Here is a 13,127-nt window from a genome sequence, read left to right as displayed (position 1 = left end):
GTCCTGCAGCTGATCGATCAGCTCCTTGGCCTCCTTCATGTCGGCGGCCAGCTGCTCGTACTTCTCGGCCAGCTCCTGGTTCTCCCGCCGCAGCTCCACCACCAGCTGGCTCAGCTCCTCGCTCTGCTTGCCGCAGTGCAGCTTCAGCTGCTCCATCTCAGACAGCGTCTCCTCCATGTGCTTCACCAGGCTCTCCAGCTTCTCCTTGGACATCTTGGCTGTGGGTTTTTCTTCTTCTCCGCTGGTCCTCACCGAGAGTGTGTGTGTGTGTGTGGGTGTGTGGGTGCCTGCTGCTGCTCTGGTGCCACTGTCAAGGTCTTACATGTCTCAGACAGTCATCCCAGAGCATTAATCCCCTTAGCCGAGCTATTCCTGGGAAAACCTCCGACGCACACGCCGTTACATCTCCCTGCTTAAGACCCCGGGAGTGCACTCACTCACACAGGATGGCAGCGAGCGAGCGATTAGCTCGGGACACTGTGATCTCCTCCAGCCTCGTGGAAAGGAGGCGTTGGAAAGGAGGGCGTGCGAGTCAGTGGACACGGAGGTCCGATGTTGCGGTGGCAGAGCAGGTGTCTGGGCGAGACGCGGCAAAAGCGACGCGGCCACCACACGGACAAACGGCCTCGGCGAGGCCTCGTTAGGTGAGTCGCAGTGCCAGGCCGGACGCCGCGGCTGAACCTCCGACGCCGGCGCCGACACCGCCCCAAAAAAAAAAAAAAAAAAACGGCCGGGAAACTAAAAGGAATTTCCACAACATTCCCACCGCTCGCTTCCAGAAAACAAATGTGCTGCCAGCGATCATCTCACAAAAGGTGTTTTGTGCGGCCGGCGCCGCGGGGAAAACTGCAGCTCCCAACCTTTGACCCTCCCCTGTGTTGATAAGCAAACTAGAGAGAGTTCCACTGCTGCAATGCAGACGCAAGCGTGCACCGACATAACCAGTTGAATGAGGTTTTCGATGAATTCAAGAAACCTTCAAGCAGTGACTTGAAAGAACAGCCATGTAACACAGTCAGCACAAAGATGAAAACACTCCTCCTTGCCAGGAATCTGGGGGACCAGCTTCAAGGTTTCACTTCTGCAAAGTTTTCTCTCTTTTTAAAAAAAAAAAAAAAAAAAAAATCCTGCAGCTCTTTAACACATTTGACATCAGTCCAGCATCACCAAGTTCCTTTCCTGCTTCCTGGACATGTGAGAGCAGCCAGAGCTCCACTTCAAGGACCCACAGTCTCATAGCCTCAATTATTTTGTTTTGGATTATTGCGTCAGGTTTGCATTGCAAAATAAAAAATCTGCCAGACTTGCCCCAGTTTGACTGATTGATGCCTGTCTGAAGTCTAGCAGGTGGACCACTGCCACGGTCTGCTGGTCGAACATCTCATGGCAGCTGATCCATCACAGGTTTAACCCGAGGGACGGCTCTTTTGATCAGGGTGTGTGTGTGTGTGTGTGTGTGCGTGTGTGTGTGTGTGTACAGCCTGTGATTGCTCTCCTGACGCAGGACACACCCATCAATTATTACCGCGCCCTCGTCCACAGAGGGAATCAGTGAAGAAAATCACCACCAAGGAAACGTTTTATAACTTATTATTTTTTTTTATTATAAAAAAAAAAAAAAAAAGGATTTGAGTTGAGAAACCCCTGCATAACACACATATGCATGGAGAGGACAGGAGGAGGAGAAGAAGAAGAAAAAAAAAAGATCAATCGAAAAAATGTTCCCTGAAAAGGGAAGAAAAGAAAGATATTCAGAACAAACTGTTGAATTGTTCCCTCTTGGTTTTCAGTCACTGCAAGCATCAAAGTGCGGGACTCAGGCGCCGCTCTCGCTCAGAGAGACTGCAGCCTAATTCAGGAGGTTTTGGTTCCTCTTTCAGTGGCATCAAATCTGACCGTGACAAATGAAAACTGAGCCCCCCACCCCCCCACCGACCCCGCCCCGCCTCCCACCCTTCAAAAAAAAAAGGAAAGATTTCACCTGTTTCAAACATGTTTAGAAATCCTGCAACACAAAAGTTTTGCTCATTTTTCCTTTTCAAAAAACAAATTACAAAGATTTTTTTTTCTGCATATATGGAGAAAAAGACAAACTGTGTGTGTGTGTGTGTGTGTGTGTGTGTGTGTGTGTGTGTGTGTGTGTGAGAAAGAGAGTGGAAGTGGAAGTAATGGGTTCATGGTAGTAGCATAGTTGGGGACAGCACCAGGCAGCTGCAGCCGGAAGAGTTACACTTTTTCTCCAGATGATGACAGGATGAATGTTTTGGGTTTTTTTTTTTGTTGTTGAGAATGACGACGAGTGAAATGCCCTCGAACAAGGCACTGAACTGCTCAGGAGACGGCCGAGTCAACAGTCTGTCGCGTGTGTGTGTGTGTGTGTCTATGTGTGTGTGTGTGTGTACGAGTGAGTGCCTTTCACGGTTGGCAGGTGATGGATTCAGATGGGGTCTATCAATTATCAGTTCAGGATCAATCTTTTATTTTACACGTTCCAAGAATTTAAAAACAAAGCGGGGGGGGGGGGGGGGGGGGGGCTGTTCTCAGCGTCGACTGAAGCTCGACTGTCACCAACAAACACAATCGAACCACGTGATGAACGATCGAGGACCAACGTCGCCTCTGTTGGATCCACAGAGGCTTTTCTGCAAGTTCTCAGCTTTAGGTTTTCGCATGTGTGTGTGTGTGTGTGTGTGTGTGTGTGTGTGTGTGTGTTGGGGGCAGGAGTTTGATCCCAGTCTATGAAGGAAGATGCCAAGGTGTCCCTGAGCAAGGCACCGGCTGGAGCAGAAGAGTGTGTGTGTGTGTGTGTGTGTGTGTGTGTGTGTGTAGCAGCACAAGTTCTTGTTAAAGCCCATTTTGAGAGTGGAGGTGTGTGTGTGTGTGTGTGTGTGTGTGTGTGTGTGTCACCCTTCGGCCCCTGGCTGCGAGGGAGGGGCCGCTCTCGTTGGTGGTCGTGGTTGGTCCCGGCCGGCTGGGGCCGTGTGGGCGGGGCCACCCGGAGGTGGGCGTGGCCGCGGCTGTGGCGGCGTCCTGCTAAATGTAGAACTGGTGCAGCGCCAGCTTGTCCATGAAGGGCTGCACCAGGTTGTCGGTGGCGAAGTAGAAGACCAGGCCGAAGAAGATGGAGATGGGCAGCGCCGGCAGGGCCTTCTTGAAGATGGCGAGCAGCAGGAGCGTCAGACACAGGCCCTGCACGGAGGCAACAAGGTCAAAGGTCAATTAGAGGTCGCTGTCCATGCAGACTCTGGTTCCAAATGGGATGAAACCATGGATGTATTATAAGAACTGGATACCGGACTGGCAATATGGCAGCGGGCCGATTTTTTTTTTCCCCAAGTGGCCACTCAAGGTACTGCAACATAAAATTCCACGGGACCAAGAGGCATTTTCCCCCATTGACCGCAATACAATAATAAACATCTGTAAAATGGCTGACAGGACACCTCCTACCAAAGTCATGCTTCATAATATTACCTTTTTATTGTATATTTCTATTCGTAGACTTTCTGTCTCTCTGAATAGTTTCTAATCGCTAGAAAATCCCCACAAAAGTCCACATTCTGAGAGTGACGTCACGGCTTAGTGCACGCGCACGTCCAAAGCGTGTGCGAGCTATGTCCCAGGAGCGCAGATTATTATCATTATGATTATTATTATTATTATTTATAAAATTTCGAGACAACATAACGTGAGTTGCTCCGTAAAAAAAAAAAAACGTTCATTTCCACGTTGAATTTTGTACGGTTCGTGAGCGCGCACGTCTGTCAGTGGCGGTCTCCGCTTGGCACGGCTGCATGTCATCATTTGGCGGCGGCGAGGTGAATTATTTTTAAATGTGAAACGCCGGCGTGCCACCAGGTAAACAGCCATTAAAGCGAGGGCGGCGAGGAGAGGTGCGCGCTGACTCACGATGAGGATGGCCACGAAGCAGGCCAGCGTGGTGTTCCAGTCGCCGCTGGCCGTGGCCGAGGCCTTTCCCACCAGCATGCTGTAGAAGATGAAGTCTCCCAGGCCCAGCTTGACGCCCCCTGTGGGAGGGAAACAGACGCCGCAGTCAGGGTGGGGACCGCCGCCGCCCCGCCGCCTTACAACCCCCCCCCCCCCCCCCCACACACACACACACACACACACACACACACAGCTGTAATTAGCGCACAGACCGGAGGCGGAGCCCGTATTTACCACAGAGCAGGAACATCGCTACACTCAAACCCTGGGATTGCGGCAGATCGACACTTTCTAATCTGCTGTGAGTGAAAACAGTGTGCGGGCCGCTGGCTAACACGCCCTCAGTTCACATCAACACCACGAAAGAAAGAAAGAAAAAAACCTTAGAATGTAGAATATATGTTGGGACGTGCCAGAGCGCTGCCGTTCTACTGGGGCTACTGGGGCTGCTGGTGCTACTGGTACTACTGGGGCTACTGGGGCTACTGGTGCTACTGGGGCTACTGGTGCTGCTGGGGCTACTGGGGCTACTGGGGCTGCTGGTGCTACTGGTACTACTGGGGCTACTGGGGCTACTGGTGCTACTGGGGCTACTGGTGCTGCTGGGGCTACTGGGGCTACTGGGGCTACTGGGGCTACTGGTACTACTGGTACTACTGGGGCTGCTGGTGCTACTGGTACTACTGGGGCTGCTGGTACTACTGGTACTACTGGGGCTACTGGGGCTGCTGGTGCTACTGGTACTACTGGGGCTACTGGGGCTGCTGGTACTACTGGTACTACTGGGGCTGCTGGTACTACTGGTACTACTGGGGCTACTGGGGCTGCTGGTGCTACTGGTACTACTGGGGCTACTGGGGCTGCTGGTGCTACTGGGGCCACCATCAGATCTCCTGCGACATCTCCGGGCGGCTCCATTTAGAGAAGAAACGCGACAGTCAGCGCTGACAATGCAGACGCAGTAAAACGAGGAGCAGCGACGACCTCGAACGTCCTGCTGAAATCAAAACGCAAGGAGCGTGTTCAAATGTCTGCAGTCCTGCAGAAATAGGACAACACACAAAGTGTGTTTAAATCTCAGCAGGATTGCAGAAATTTAGAGGAAAAAACCAACACAAAGTGTGTTTCCGACCGTCCTCCTGCAGTCCAGCAGAGATCAAGAACACAACAAGTGTGTTTTCAATTTCTGCAAGACTGCAGAAATTTAGAAAACATTTCGTGTTTTGCGAGTTTTCTTCCCCGCACTCGGCAGGCACTCACTCTCCTCGTCGTCGTCGTCGTCGGGCGGCGGCCGAGCGGACGGCATCTCCTGGATATCCCGCCGGCTCTGCTCGGTGGACTGCAGCGTCCCCAGCTGGTGCTGCTGCTGGTTGAGCCAGCCGGACGTGAAGCCTCCGTCGTCCTGGGACGGACTGGAGGGGCTGGGGGGCGAGACGGCTGCAGACCGGAGCACAGCCAGTGAGGTGAGGGGTGGAGGGTGGCGGGTGCGGGCGCAAGGAACAGGCCCCGCCCACTCTACCTACCTGCCGCCGGTGCCTCCTGCTGGTGGGGCGTCGGCGCCGCCGGCGCCTCCGACGAGTTTCTCTTGGGCCTGTCGCCATCGGCCATGTTGACGAGCCAAACCATGGTGGCTGCAGTGCAAAAATAAGTGTGCAGTAAATGCTGCAGTAAAGTGAATGAGGCAAGAGGTAAAAAAAAACATATATATGGTATGGTGGAAATTACGCTTTTATTTTATTTTGCGAAAAAAAGTATTGGGAACTCAGCTTGTGTGTGTGTGTGTGTGTGTGTGTGTGTGTGTGTGTGTGTGTGTGTGTGTGTGAGGGGGAGGGGGTCTTACAGGAGTAGATGAGTGCTGGGAAAATGGGTTCGTTCCTCTCCTGCGCCGTCTCCACCAGGATCCTCAGAGGTCCTTTGGGACAGAGAACCGCCAGCAGATCTGAGAGACACAGACAAAGTCCAGGCAGGAGGCGTTAGAGGGGGGGGGTGGGTTCAACCTGACATCGTCCAGGGTCGAGGAGCAGGAAGTGGCTTTTCTGACAGGAGCAGGAGACGCAGAGCCCTCCTGGAATCCTTCAGCCTCCTTCTCACAGATTCATTCACAAGAATCGTGCAAAAGAAATAAACTCTTCTTCACTGACACTGAACTCAATACACAACTACAGCACTGCAGGTACAAATGAACTTTTGCTTCCCGGTTACTGTCTGACCGAGTGAGGTCACCTCTCTCCTAATAAATCCACAGCAGCAGAGGAGGAGGAGGAGGAGGAGGAATGGGGGGGGGGGGTTGGTTACCGTAGACAGATATGACGGCTAGGATGAGCCAGGCGGTCCACTCGGGCAGGTACTTGATGAAGACCAGGGCCATGAGCGCGCTGATCATGATGAGGTAGGCCTGCTGGAGCCGCAGGGGCCCCTTCCAGTGGATGCACATCATGCCCACCACGCCAAAGTTCCAGATGATGATGGCCAGCGTGAAGTAGTCCATGGCCAGGTTGTAGGTCTTGAACACCTCCCTGTTGGACACAACAGAGGAGCGAGAGATGGGGGTTGGGGGTCAGGGGGTGGGGAGGTGTGAGACTTGACTCCAGCCAGTCGGCAAGATATGACCCAATCAAAGGGTGAGCTGGGCGGGGCTTACTTGAGGTAGATGTAGGAGAAGAAGAAAAGCAAGAGGAGGGAGGAGAGGAAGAGCCAGCCTTGGATCACCTGCAGAGACCAGAGCAGCGTTCGTACAAGTGCAGCTGTGTGTGTGTGTGTGTGTGTGTGTGTGTGTGTGTGTGTGTGTGTGTGTGTGTGTGTGTGTGTGTGTCCTGGCTTGTGCTTCGCACCTTGTAGCAGCGATACTTGTACAACAGGACCAGCACCAGGGTCATGACGATGATGACGGTGATCATGATGGTGGCGTTGAGGATGGAGTTGAGCGCTCGCTGCCCCACCGTGTCCGTGTCTTCGGGGAATGGTGTGTAGATCCTGACACACGCGCACACACACACACACACACACACACACACACACACACACACACACACACACACACACACACACACACACACACACACACACACACACACACACACACACACACATAGAAGAAATGGCTTTAATTCATGTGAATCAGTGAGGCTGGCTGGCAGTTTGACTTTTTGGACCACTGTTTGCCAAAAAATAATACTTCATCCATTCATTACTCAGAAATGCCTCCAGAGCCTGAACCCACATTTACATTATTACTATCATCATCATCATCATCATCATCATCATCATCATCATCATCTTCTATGGGAGAACTTTCCCTCAACACGATGTGATAGCCCCCCCTAGTGGCGCTGCAGCTGGGTTACACTCGACTGGGAGCTCCACGCGAGGAGCTGGGAAAACACTCACAGTCTCTGTCCGTCGTTCTGGGTGTAGAAGCTGACCGACTTGATGGTCGCCACGACGACCACCATGCAGAGGGTGACGGGGACGAACAGCATGATGACGTGCTTGGCTCCGTACTTCAGGGTCAGCTCCTCGTCCTCGTCCTCCTCGGCCTCCACCACGCGGGGGGGCCGAGACGCTGAGGGAGGCTGTCCGTTCTGCTCCGCTCCTCCATCACCCGCTGCTGCCGCTGCTGCTGCTCCTCCTGCTGCTGTTGCTGCTCCTCCTCCACCTCCTTCTCCCCCGCCTCCTCTGGACCGGAACCTGGTCGCTGTCGCCTCCTGTGGCTGAGCGGTAGGTTCGGGGGCTGCGTTCGTCTCCGGTTGGTCCTGACGAGAAACAAATGACTTCATAAACGTAACAATTTGTTTTGCGCATGCATGCATGCAAAATTCAAGTATGCTATTTAAAATAACACAGATAGAAGGCAGGACTTATAATTAATCCAGTGTTTGTCCAGGCCTGCAACTCACACTGACACACCCGACGTGTGTGCGAACGATGACTTTAATATCTAACAAAAGAAAGGAAAACATCCTGACTGAAAAGAACTCTGATGCACTAGAAACTAAAAGCACGTTGCCTCGGGCCTCCGCTGCCATGAGCTCCAATGAACACAAGAGGTCACTGTCATCCCGACTGGCACGGTTTCACTCACTCTACCAGTTTTTCCAGGGACCACAACACTGGGACGAACAGGAGTCCCTTCAGGAAAACTGGGAGAGTGCGTGTGTGTGTGTGTGTGTGTGTGTGTGTGTGTGTGTGTGTGTGTGTGTGTGTGTGTGTGTGTGTGGCAAGTGCCGGCACGCTGAGGGCCCGGCTGTGAAGCAACCTCATTGGCAGCAGAGAAACAGGAAGTCACGTGATCAGCGAGAGCCGCCACGCCTCGGTTAGAATCGACACTGACGGCACCGTGGATCCACCTCGCAGCGGCGACGTCTGGCTTCTCACACAACCCGTCAGTGGACCGGAGGCCTTCCAGAACCCCCACGGCCCCCAGACCCCCGACGGCCACATAGATCGCAGTGGAATCAAGACCGACGCCCTCCGATGGCTCAAAGTGTTGACATGTACACGTGCTGCGTGTTTGATTCACACAACAGTGAACCGGCCAGTAAAAAAAAAAGCGGACTTTGACTGCCGAACCAGGTGGTAAAAGTCAAACGCAGCGTCATCGCACAACAATGTTACGAATGCTTCACCGTCGTTGGGTCAGAGAGCGACTATATTCCAGGCGGTAAACGTCCTTATGAGAGCTCTTTTCTATTGCCCCTCCCCCCCTCCCCCCAAAACCAAAAAAATCAAAAAGTCTTCTGCTGCATCACAAAAAGTCCATTACATCACAGGGTTGCCACAGAAGTAGCGCACACACAATAACCGTTTGCCAACCACTGGCCGGAGCGCCAGACACAGAAGCCGCTCGGCATTCTTTCATACTCACCATGTTGTTTTCGCTCCCCTGCAGGTTGTTCGCCATGGTTGGCTCGGCAGCCGCTCGTCCTCACATGCAAACCAAATTCCTTTGTCCTGGTGGAGAACGCAACAAAAAAAATGGCAGGAGTAAATGAAATGCTGATCTTTGGTTTAAAAAAAAAAAAAGAACACATAAAGGCACAGTCGTTGCCCCTCTGAGGCAAAGAGGAGATTTGCTGTGATTTTGAAAATCCTTAAAACATGAAGGAGGTTAAATAAACACAGGCTTTGCTTACACAAACAAACACCTTGCCCACGTGTAAATACTATATAGCAGAGAAACTTTGCAACGAGTTGCTGCATATCCAATACTAAAGCAAAGACTATTGTGCTCAAGGCCAAGAAGGTCATCTCAGTTTTGTGATCCCAGCGGTTCCACATCCCCCCAGTACAAATATGAAAGAATAATTTAATAATTTTTAAATTCAAAATCAAATTTATTTTGTAAGAAGTTGGCTCTGTCTCGTGTTCCTGCTCTTTTAATGGCAAAAACATTTTAGGGGGGCAGGGTGTCTAAAGAAAAGATTCAGATGTCACGGAAAACAAGACAGTTTTTTTTTTATGTATTTACTTATTTACTTTTTTTTTTTTTTCCAGGACTGGTGGTCTTTTCTCATTCCTCTAAAATTAACCTGTGTTCAGATGAATTTTCCAGTGGTCATTCAGGACAGAATAAAAAATAATATTCAAAATTCTGATGTTAGAATGTCAGCGATTGTGTTGAAAACATTAAAGACCACCACTACATGTTGAAGCTCATTCATCATAATGGAAAAAGGTGGAGAACACCATGAATGGGAATGTAGCGCATCCATTACCAATTTGACACCTGGCCGGAACTAATGATAAGTCAGGCAGTTCGTCGTCCCACCGTTTCTGAATTATTGCCACCCCGACCAGGTGTGCTTAGCAGCTCTGTTGATTCTCCAAACACACACACATAGAGAGTATTTCATTTCAAGCAAAGGGCTGAGTAGCCGCGGCACTCCTGTTCCTATTACAGCGCCTGGCTGCGGCCGCACGTTGCGGCTAACGCTACACGGTTAGCGTTAGCTCCGACTAAATATGAGCACCATGCAGTAGGTTCAAATGGACAAAACTTACCTTGCGATTAAAATGGTTAAATTCTTAGATTTTCTGTCTCGGCGTCAGGTTTTAAACCCGGGTACTTTCCCCTCTTTGTTGTTCCCGTTCCTCACAGGACATCCGGCTGCTTGGATGAAACACTTCCTGCTCTCACGCCTTCAGGGGGCGTTCACGGTCTGATTTTTTTTTTTTTTTTTTTTTTTTTTTTGCGACGGCCCTATCTAGTTATTCTTTTAAAGAAACAAATAAATATTTCATTGTTTAATAAAAACGTTCCTCTGGATACTGTTGTTTACTTTAGCATTCTTAATTGATTTAAAATAATAATAATAATAATAATGTGATTGACCGAAATTGTTGTGGTGGGTTGTACTTCCGGTGACAAAGGTCAATTCGTACGAGTCAGGGCAACCGTTCAAGAAAAAACGACGGAGACCGACCGAAAAACACATTAAAAGCATGGTAAGACGCCCGTTTAAAATCTTGTCCCCGTTAATTATTTGGCGAGATCGAAGGATAAAAAGTGTTTGTAAAAGAATGTGGCAGTTTGATCGTCGGTCCTTTTTGTCCTAACAGAAACGCTTGTTAAAGACGACTGCACGCCTTATGCTAACGTTAGCATTAGAGTCGGGGGTGTTTGGTTCCTTAGCAGCTGCAGTAAAACACACTGACCTATATTACAATCAGATCGGTTAACTGCTAACTAGTGTCTTGTCTGTGGCGAATGTTGTATACACAATTACTCTTGAATCATCCTTAAATGTGAAGACTTTGTCCATCTGTTTTGCGTAAACATGCAGCAACGTAGTGATACGTGTCGTTGACTGATTAAACCCAGTTAGTCCGGGGAAAAAATGTCATGAACTAATTATGACTAATATAATAATAATTGTGACTAATATGAGGTAAACTCAACAGCGCTTCAAACGCAGTTTGGAGTTTGTTAAAAAAAAAATTAAAAAAAAATGCTGTCTTTGGTTACGATATTATTCAAATGTTAATCTTAATGTATTTTACAAAATGAAAACTTGTGTAATTTTACCTTAGTTACATACATTAAATAAATGTCTGTTTATGCAGTCGCACACCATCCTGCTGGTTCAGCCCACCAAGAGGCCGGAGGGGAGGACATATGCTGATTATGAGTCAGTCAACGAGTGTATGGAAGGTAGGCTGGGAACAAATGTTCTTCTGTTTATTTGAAGCATTCAGACACACGCATGGTTATCTATGCCACCTCAGAGTAGTTTTTCTTTTCTTTTCTTTTTTTTTTTAAATACAGACTCAATAATGAGGTCATTACATTGAAATATTTGTTTATTGATATGCCCTGAAAGAGTTTAACATCCTGCCATTTCATGTCTTCATATTGAACTTGCGTCACATTTCGGAATACTTGAACACCTGGAAATAAACCCACATTACTCTGAGATTGGCCGATATCACTTTGTGTTTTGTCGCCTTTACAGCAACTGTTGTAGGTGAATAGGCTTAATACTGTTCCCCTGCCCTCCCGCTCAGGTGTGTGCAAGATGTACGAGGAGCACCTAAAGAGGATGAATCCCAACAGTCCGTCAATCACGTACGACATCAGCCAGCTGTTTGATTTCATCGATGACCTGGCCGACCTCAGCTGTTTGGTGTAAGTTTGACAAGAGAGGGGGAAAAAAAAAGAAGCTGTTAATGTCTGTTAAAGTGGTCTGCTGCAGTCCTTCCTGACACACGATTTTCACCTTTGATATCATACTGTGAAACGTTTGAAATCTTTCCAAGTGTCGCCGGGAGACAAAGAGCCGACGGCAGCTCTGTTTGTGTCCTCAGGTATCGTGCCGACACGCAGACGTACCAGCCGTACAACAAGGACTGGATCAAAGAGAAGATCTACGTGCTGCTGCGCCGCCAGGCTCAGCAGTCGTCAAAGTGAAGCCCCTGATTGGCTAGAGGAGTCGGGGGTGGAGGGCTATTGCGGTTTTTTTAATCAGTAATGTGTGTTCTAATTGTTTTACACTTTTTAAGTTTTGTTTTAAGACATTTTTTTTCCTGTCATGTAGGGGAGGGTTGTGTTTTGTATGTTAATGTGTGACTATTGATAATAAAACATTTTCTTTCACTCAAAGTTTATCTGTTCAGCATCTTTTCCCCCATAATATCTGTGTCTTATATCATGTGTTGTGTCCCTTTACGATGGAATATCTCAGGAAATCCTCATAAAAAAAAAAAAAAACGTATCAAATTTGCCACAAATACATATTTTGACTCAAGTCATCAATCTTTTTGTTGCTCGATGTCCAAGTTACAAAAAAAAACAAAAACAAAATATGCACAGTCAAAAATACGATCCTCTTTATTTGTAGAAAAAGTGGGGTTCCTGTTTCTTAATGAGGATTATTGTTTGGTTTTTCTCTTCCGCTGTCACCGCTGTTTTCTCTTGAGGCAGTTTGTGAACCTCTATATTTCACCTGTTCCACCATGCTGGACACTACTGCTGCTTGTAGGCAACACTGATTGTGTCAATTTGCTGCACTGCTCTCTGTGGCCACTCAATATTGTGGCAAACAAGCTGCGCCAAAATATTGATTGTGTTTCCTTGAGCCGCTTTGTAGGAGCAGCAACACTCGGCCAGACTTTGAAATGAGATTTCCGGGTGGAAATTGGATTTTCGCTATCCATCGTCTCTTATTTATTGTTGTTACTTTGAGCGACAGGGGAAGTTCTCACGGAAGTTGTCCTACTCCATTTAAGAAAAAAAAAAATCCTGTTACATGCTGTATTTAAGTGTTTTGGGATTTTGGTTGCTCATTTGCATATTGAAATAAAATGATTACATTCACACCCGATTGTTAAATTTGTTTTTTGTTTTGCCCGACACACCTCGCCTATTCTCGTTTCAACGTCTCTATTTTCATCTTCCTAATTTCAAATAAAACGCTTCGGTAAATGACAACAGTCTCCCCGGCACAGCATACAGTGGTGAATTAGCGCGTTTCAGAATATTGATTTTATTTTTTATTTTAATAATTTATTTTATTTTTTATTATTATTATTATTATTTTTTCCCAGCATGCCACCCTGGGAAAGTGTTCTCACTTTCCTGCACTTGAGGGGATAAAAATAAAAGAGAAAATCAATACGTCGTGCAGGAAACATCTGTAGCGGGGAAGCGGGGGCCCCACGGCGGCTCGCGGGGCAGCTGCTCT

General features: G+C 48.6%; 3 protein-coding genes across 4 annotated transcripts; 1 reads left to right on the top strand and 2 right to left on the bottom strand.

The window, feature by feature from the left end:
• Window positions 1–2,900: 2,900 nt before the first annotated feature.
• On the bottom strand, window positions 2,901–10,076 carry psen1 (presenilin 1). Its single transcript, XM_076048738.1, has 11 exons — window positions 9,949–10,076; window positions 8,813–8,898; window positions 7,336–7,700; window positions 6,780–6,921; window positions 6,590–6,657; window positions 6,244–6,464; window positions 5,789–5,887; window positions 5,472–5,579; window positions 5,209–5,385; window positions 3,910–4,028; window positions 2,901–3,189 (listed from the first exon to the last, which is right to left on the bottom strand). Exons 2-11 carry the CDS (start codon window positions 8,846–8,848, stop codon window positions 3,034–3,036), a joined length of 1,491 nt encoding a protein of 496 aa, XP_075904853.1. The 5' UTR covers window positions 8,849–8,898; window positions 9,949–10,076; the 3' UTR covers window positions 2,901–3,033.
• On the bottom strand, window positions 4,054–4,951 carry LOC142903189 (uncharacterized; the record flags this gene model as incomplete). Its single annotated transcript, XM_076048702.1, has 1 exon — window positions 4,054–4,951. A coding segment is annotated over one exon (657 nt), but the record flags the coding sequence as incomplete, so codon positions are not given.
• Window positions 10,077–10,242: 166 nt separating the features above from the next.
• On the top strand, window positions 10,243–12,762 carry LOC142903213 (enhancer of rudimentary homolog). 2 transcript variants are annotated; one of them, XM_076048732.1, is made up of 4 exons: window positions 10,243–10,392; window positions 11,011–11,098; window positions 11,452–11,572; window positions 11,752–12,762. In XM_076048732.1, exons 1-4 carry the CDS (start codon window positions 10,390–10,392, stop codon window positions 11,852–11,854), a joined length of 315 nt encoding a protein of 104 aa, XP_075904847.1. In that variant the 5' UTR covers window positions 10,243–10,389; the 3' UTR covers window positions 11,855–12,762. The 2 variants fall into 2 exon arrangements, with proteins under 2 accessions (XP_075904847.1, XP_075904846.1); XM_076048731.1 differs by lacking the exon at window positions 10,243–10,392 and having other exon boundaries at window positions 11,005–11,098.
• Window positions 12,763–13,127: the final 365 nt, after the last annotated feature.

The sequence above is a fragment of the Nelusetta ayraudi genome, unplaced genomic scaffold (assembly GCF_046127955.1).
Source record: "Nelusetta ayraudi isolate G7.1 ecotype Tasmania unplaced genomic scaffold, CSIRO-AGI_Nayr_v1 ptg000108l, whole genome shotgun sequence".
Classification (NCBI taxonomy): Eukaryota; Metazoa; Chordata; class Actinopteri; order Tetraodontiformes; family Monacanthidae; genus Nelusetta; species Nelusetta ayraudi.
Note: the sequence above shows the minus strand (reverse complement) of the source record. Positions and strands in the feature narration are given on the sequence as shown.

Excerpts from the sequence above, each read along its gene's own strand:
- psen1 (XM_076048738.1), bottom strand. The coding sequence starts at position 8,848 with ATGGCGAACAACCTGCAGGGGAGCGAAAACAACATG. Across the intron at positions 5,888-6,243 it reads AGCCGTCATATCTGTCTACG|ATCTGCTGGCGGTTCTCTGT; the intron begins GTAACCAACCCC and ends TGTGTCTCTCAG. Across the intron at positions 4,029-5,208 it reads CGACGACGACGACGAGGAGA|GGGGCGTCAAGCTGGGCCTG; the intron begins GTGAGTGCCTGC and ends TCCCTCCCACAG.
- LOC142903213 (XM_076048731.1), top strand. The coding sequence starts at position 11,005 with ATGCAGTCGCACACCATCCTGCTGGTTCAGCCCACCAAGAGGCCGGAG. Across the intron at positions 11,099-11,451 it reads AGTCAACGAGTGTATGGAAG|GTGTGTGCAAGATGTACGAG; the intron begins GTAGGCTGGGAA and ends CCTCCCGCTCAG. Across the intron at positions 11,573-11,751 it reads GCCGACCTCAGCTGTTTGGT|GTATCGTGCCGACACGCAGA; the intron begins GTAAGTTTGACA and ends TTGTGTCCTCAG.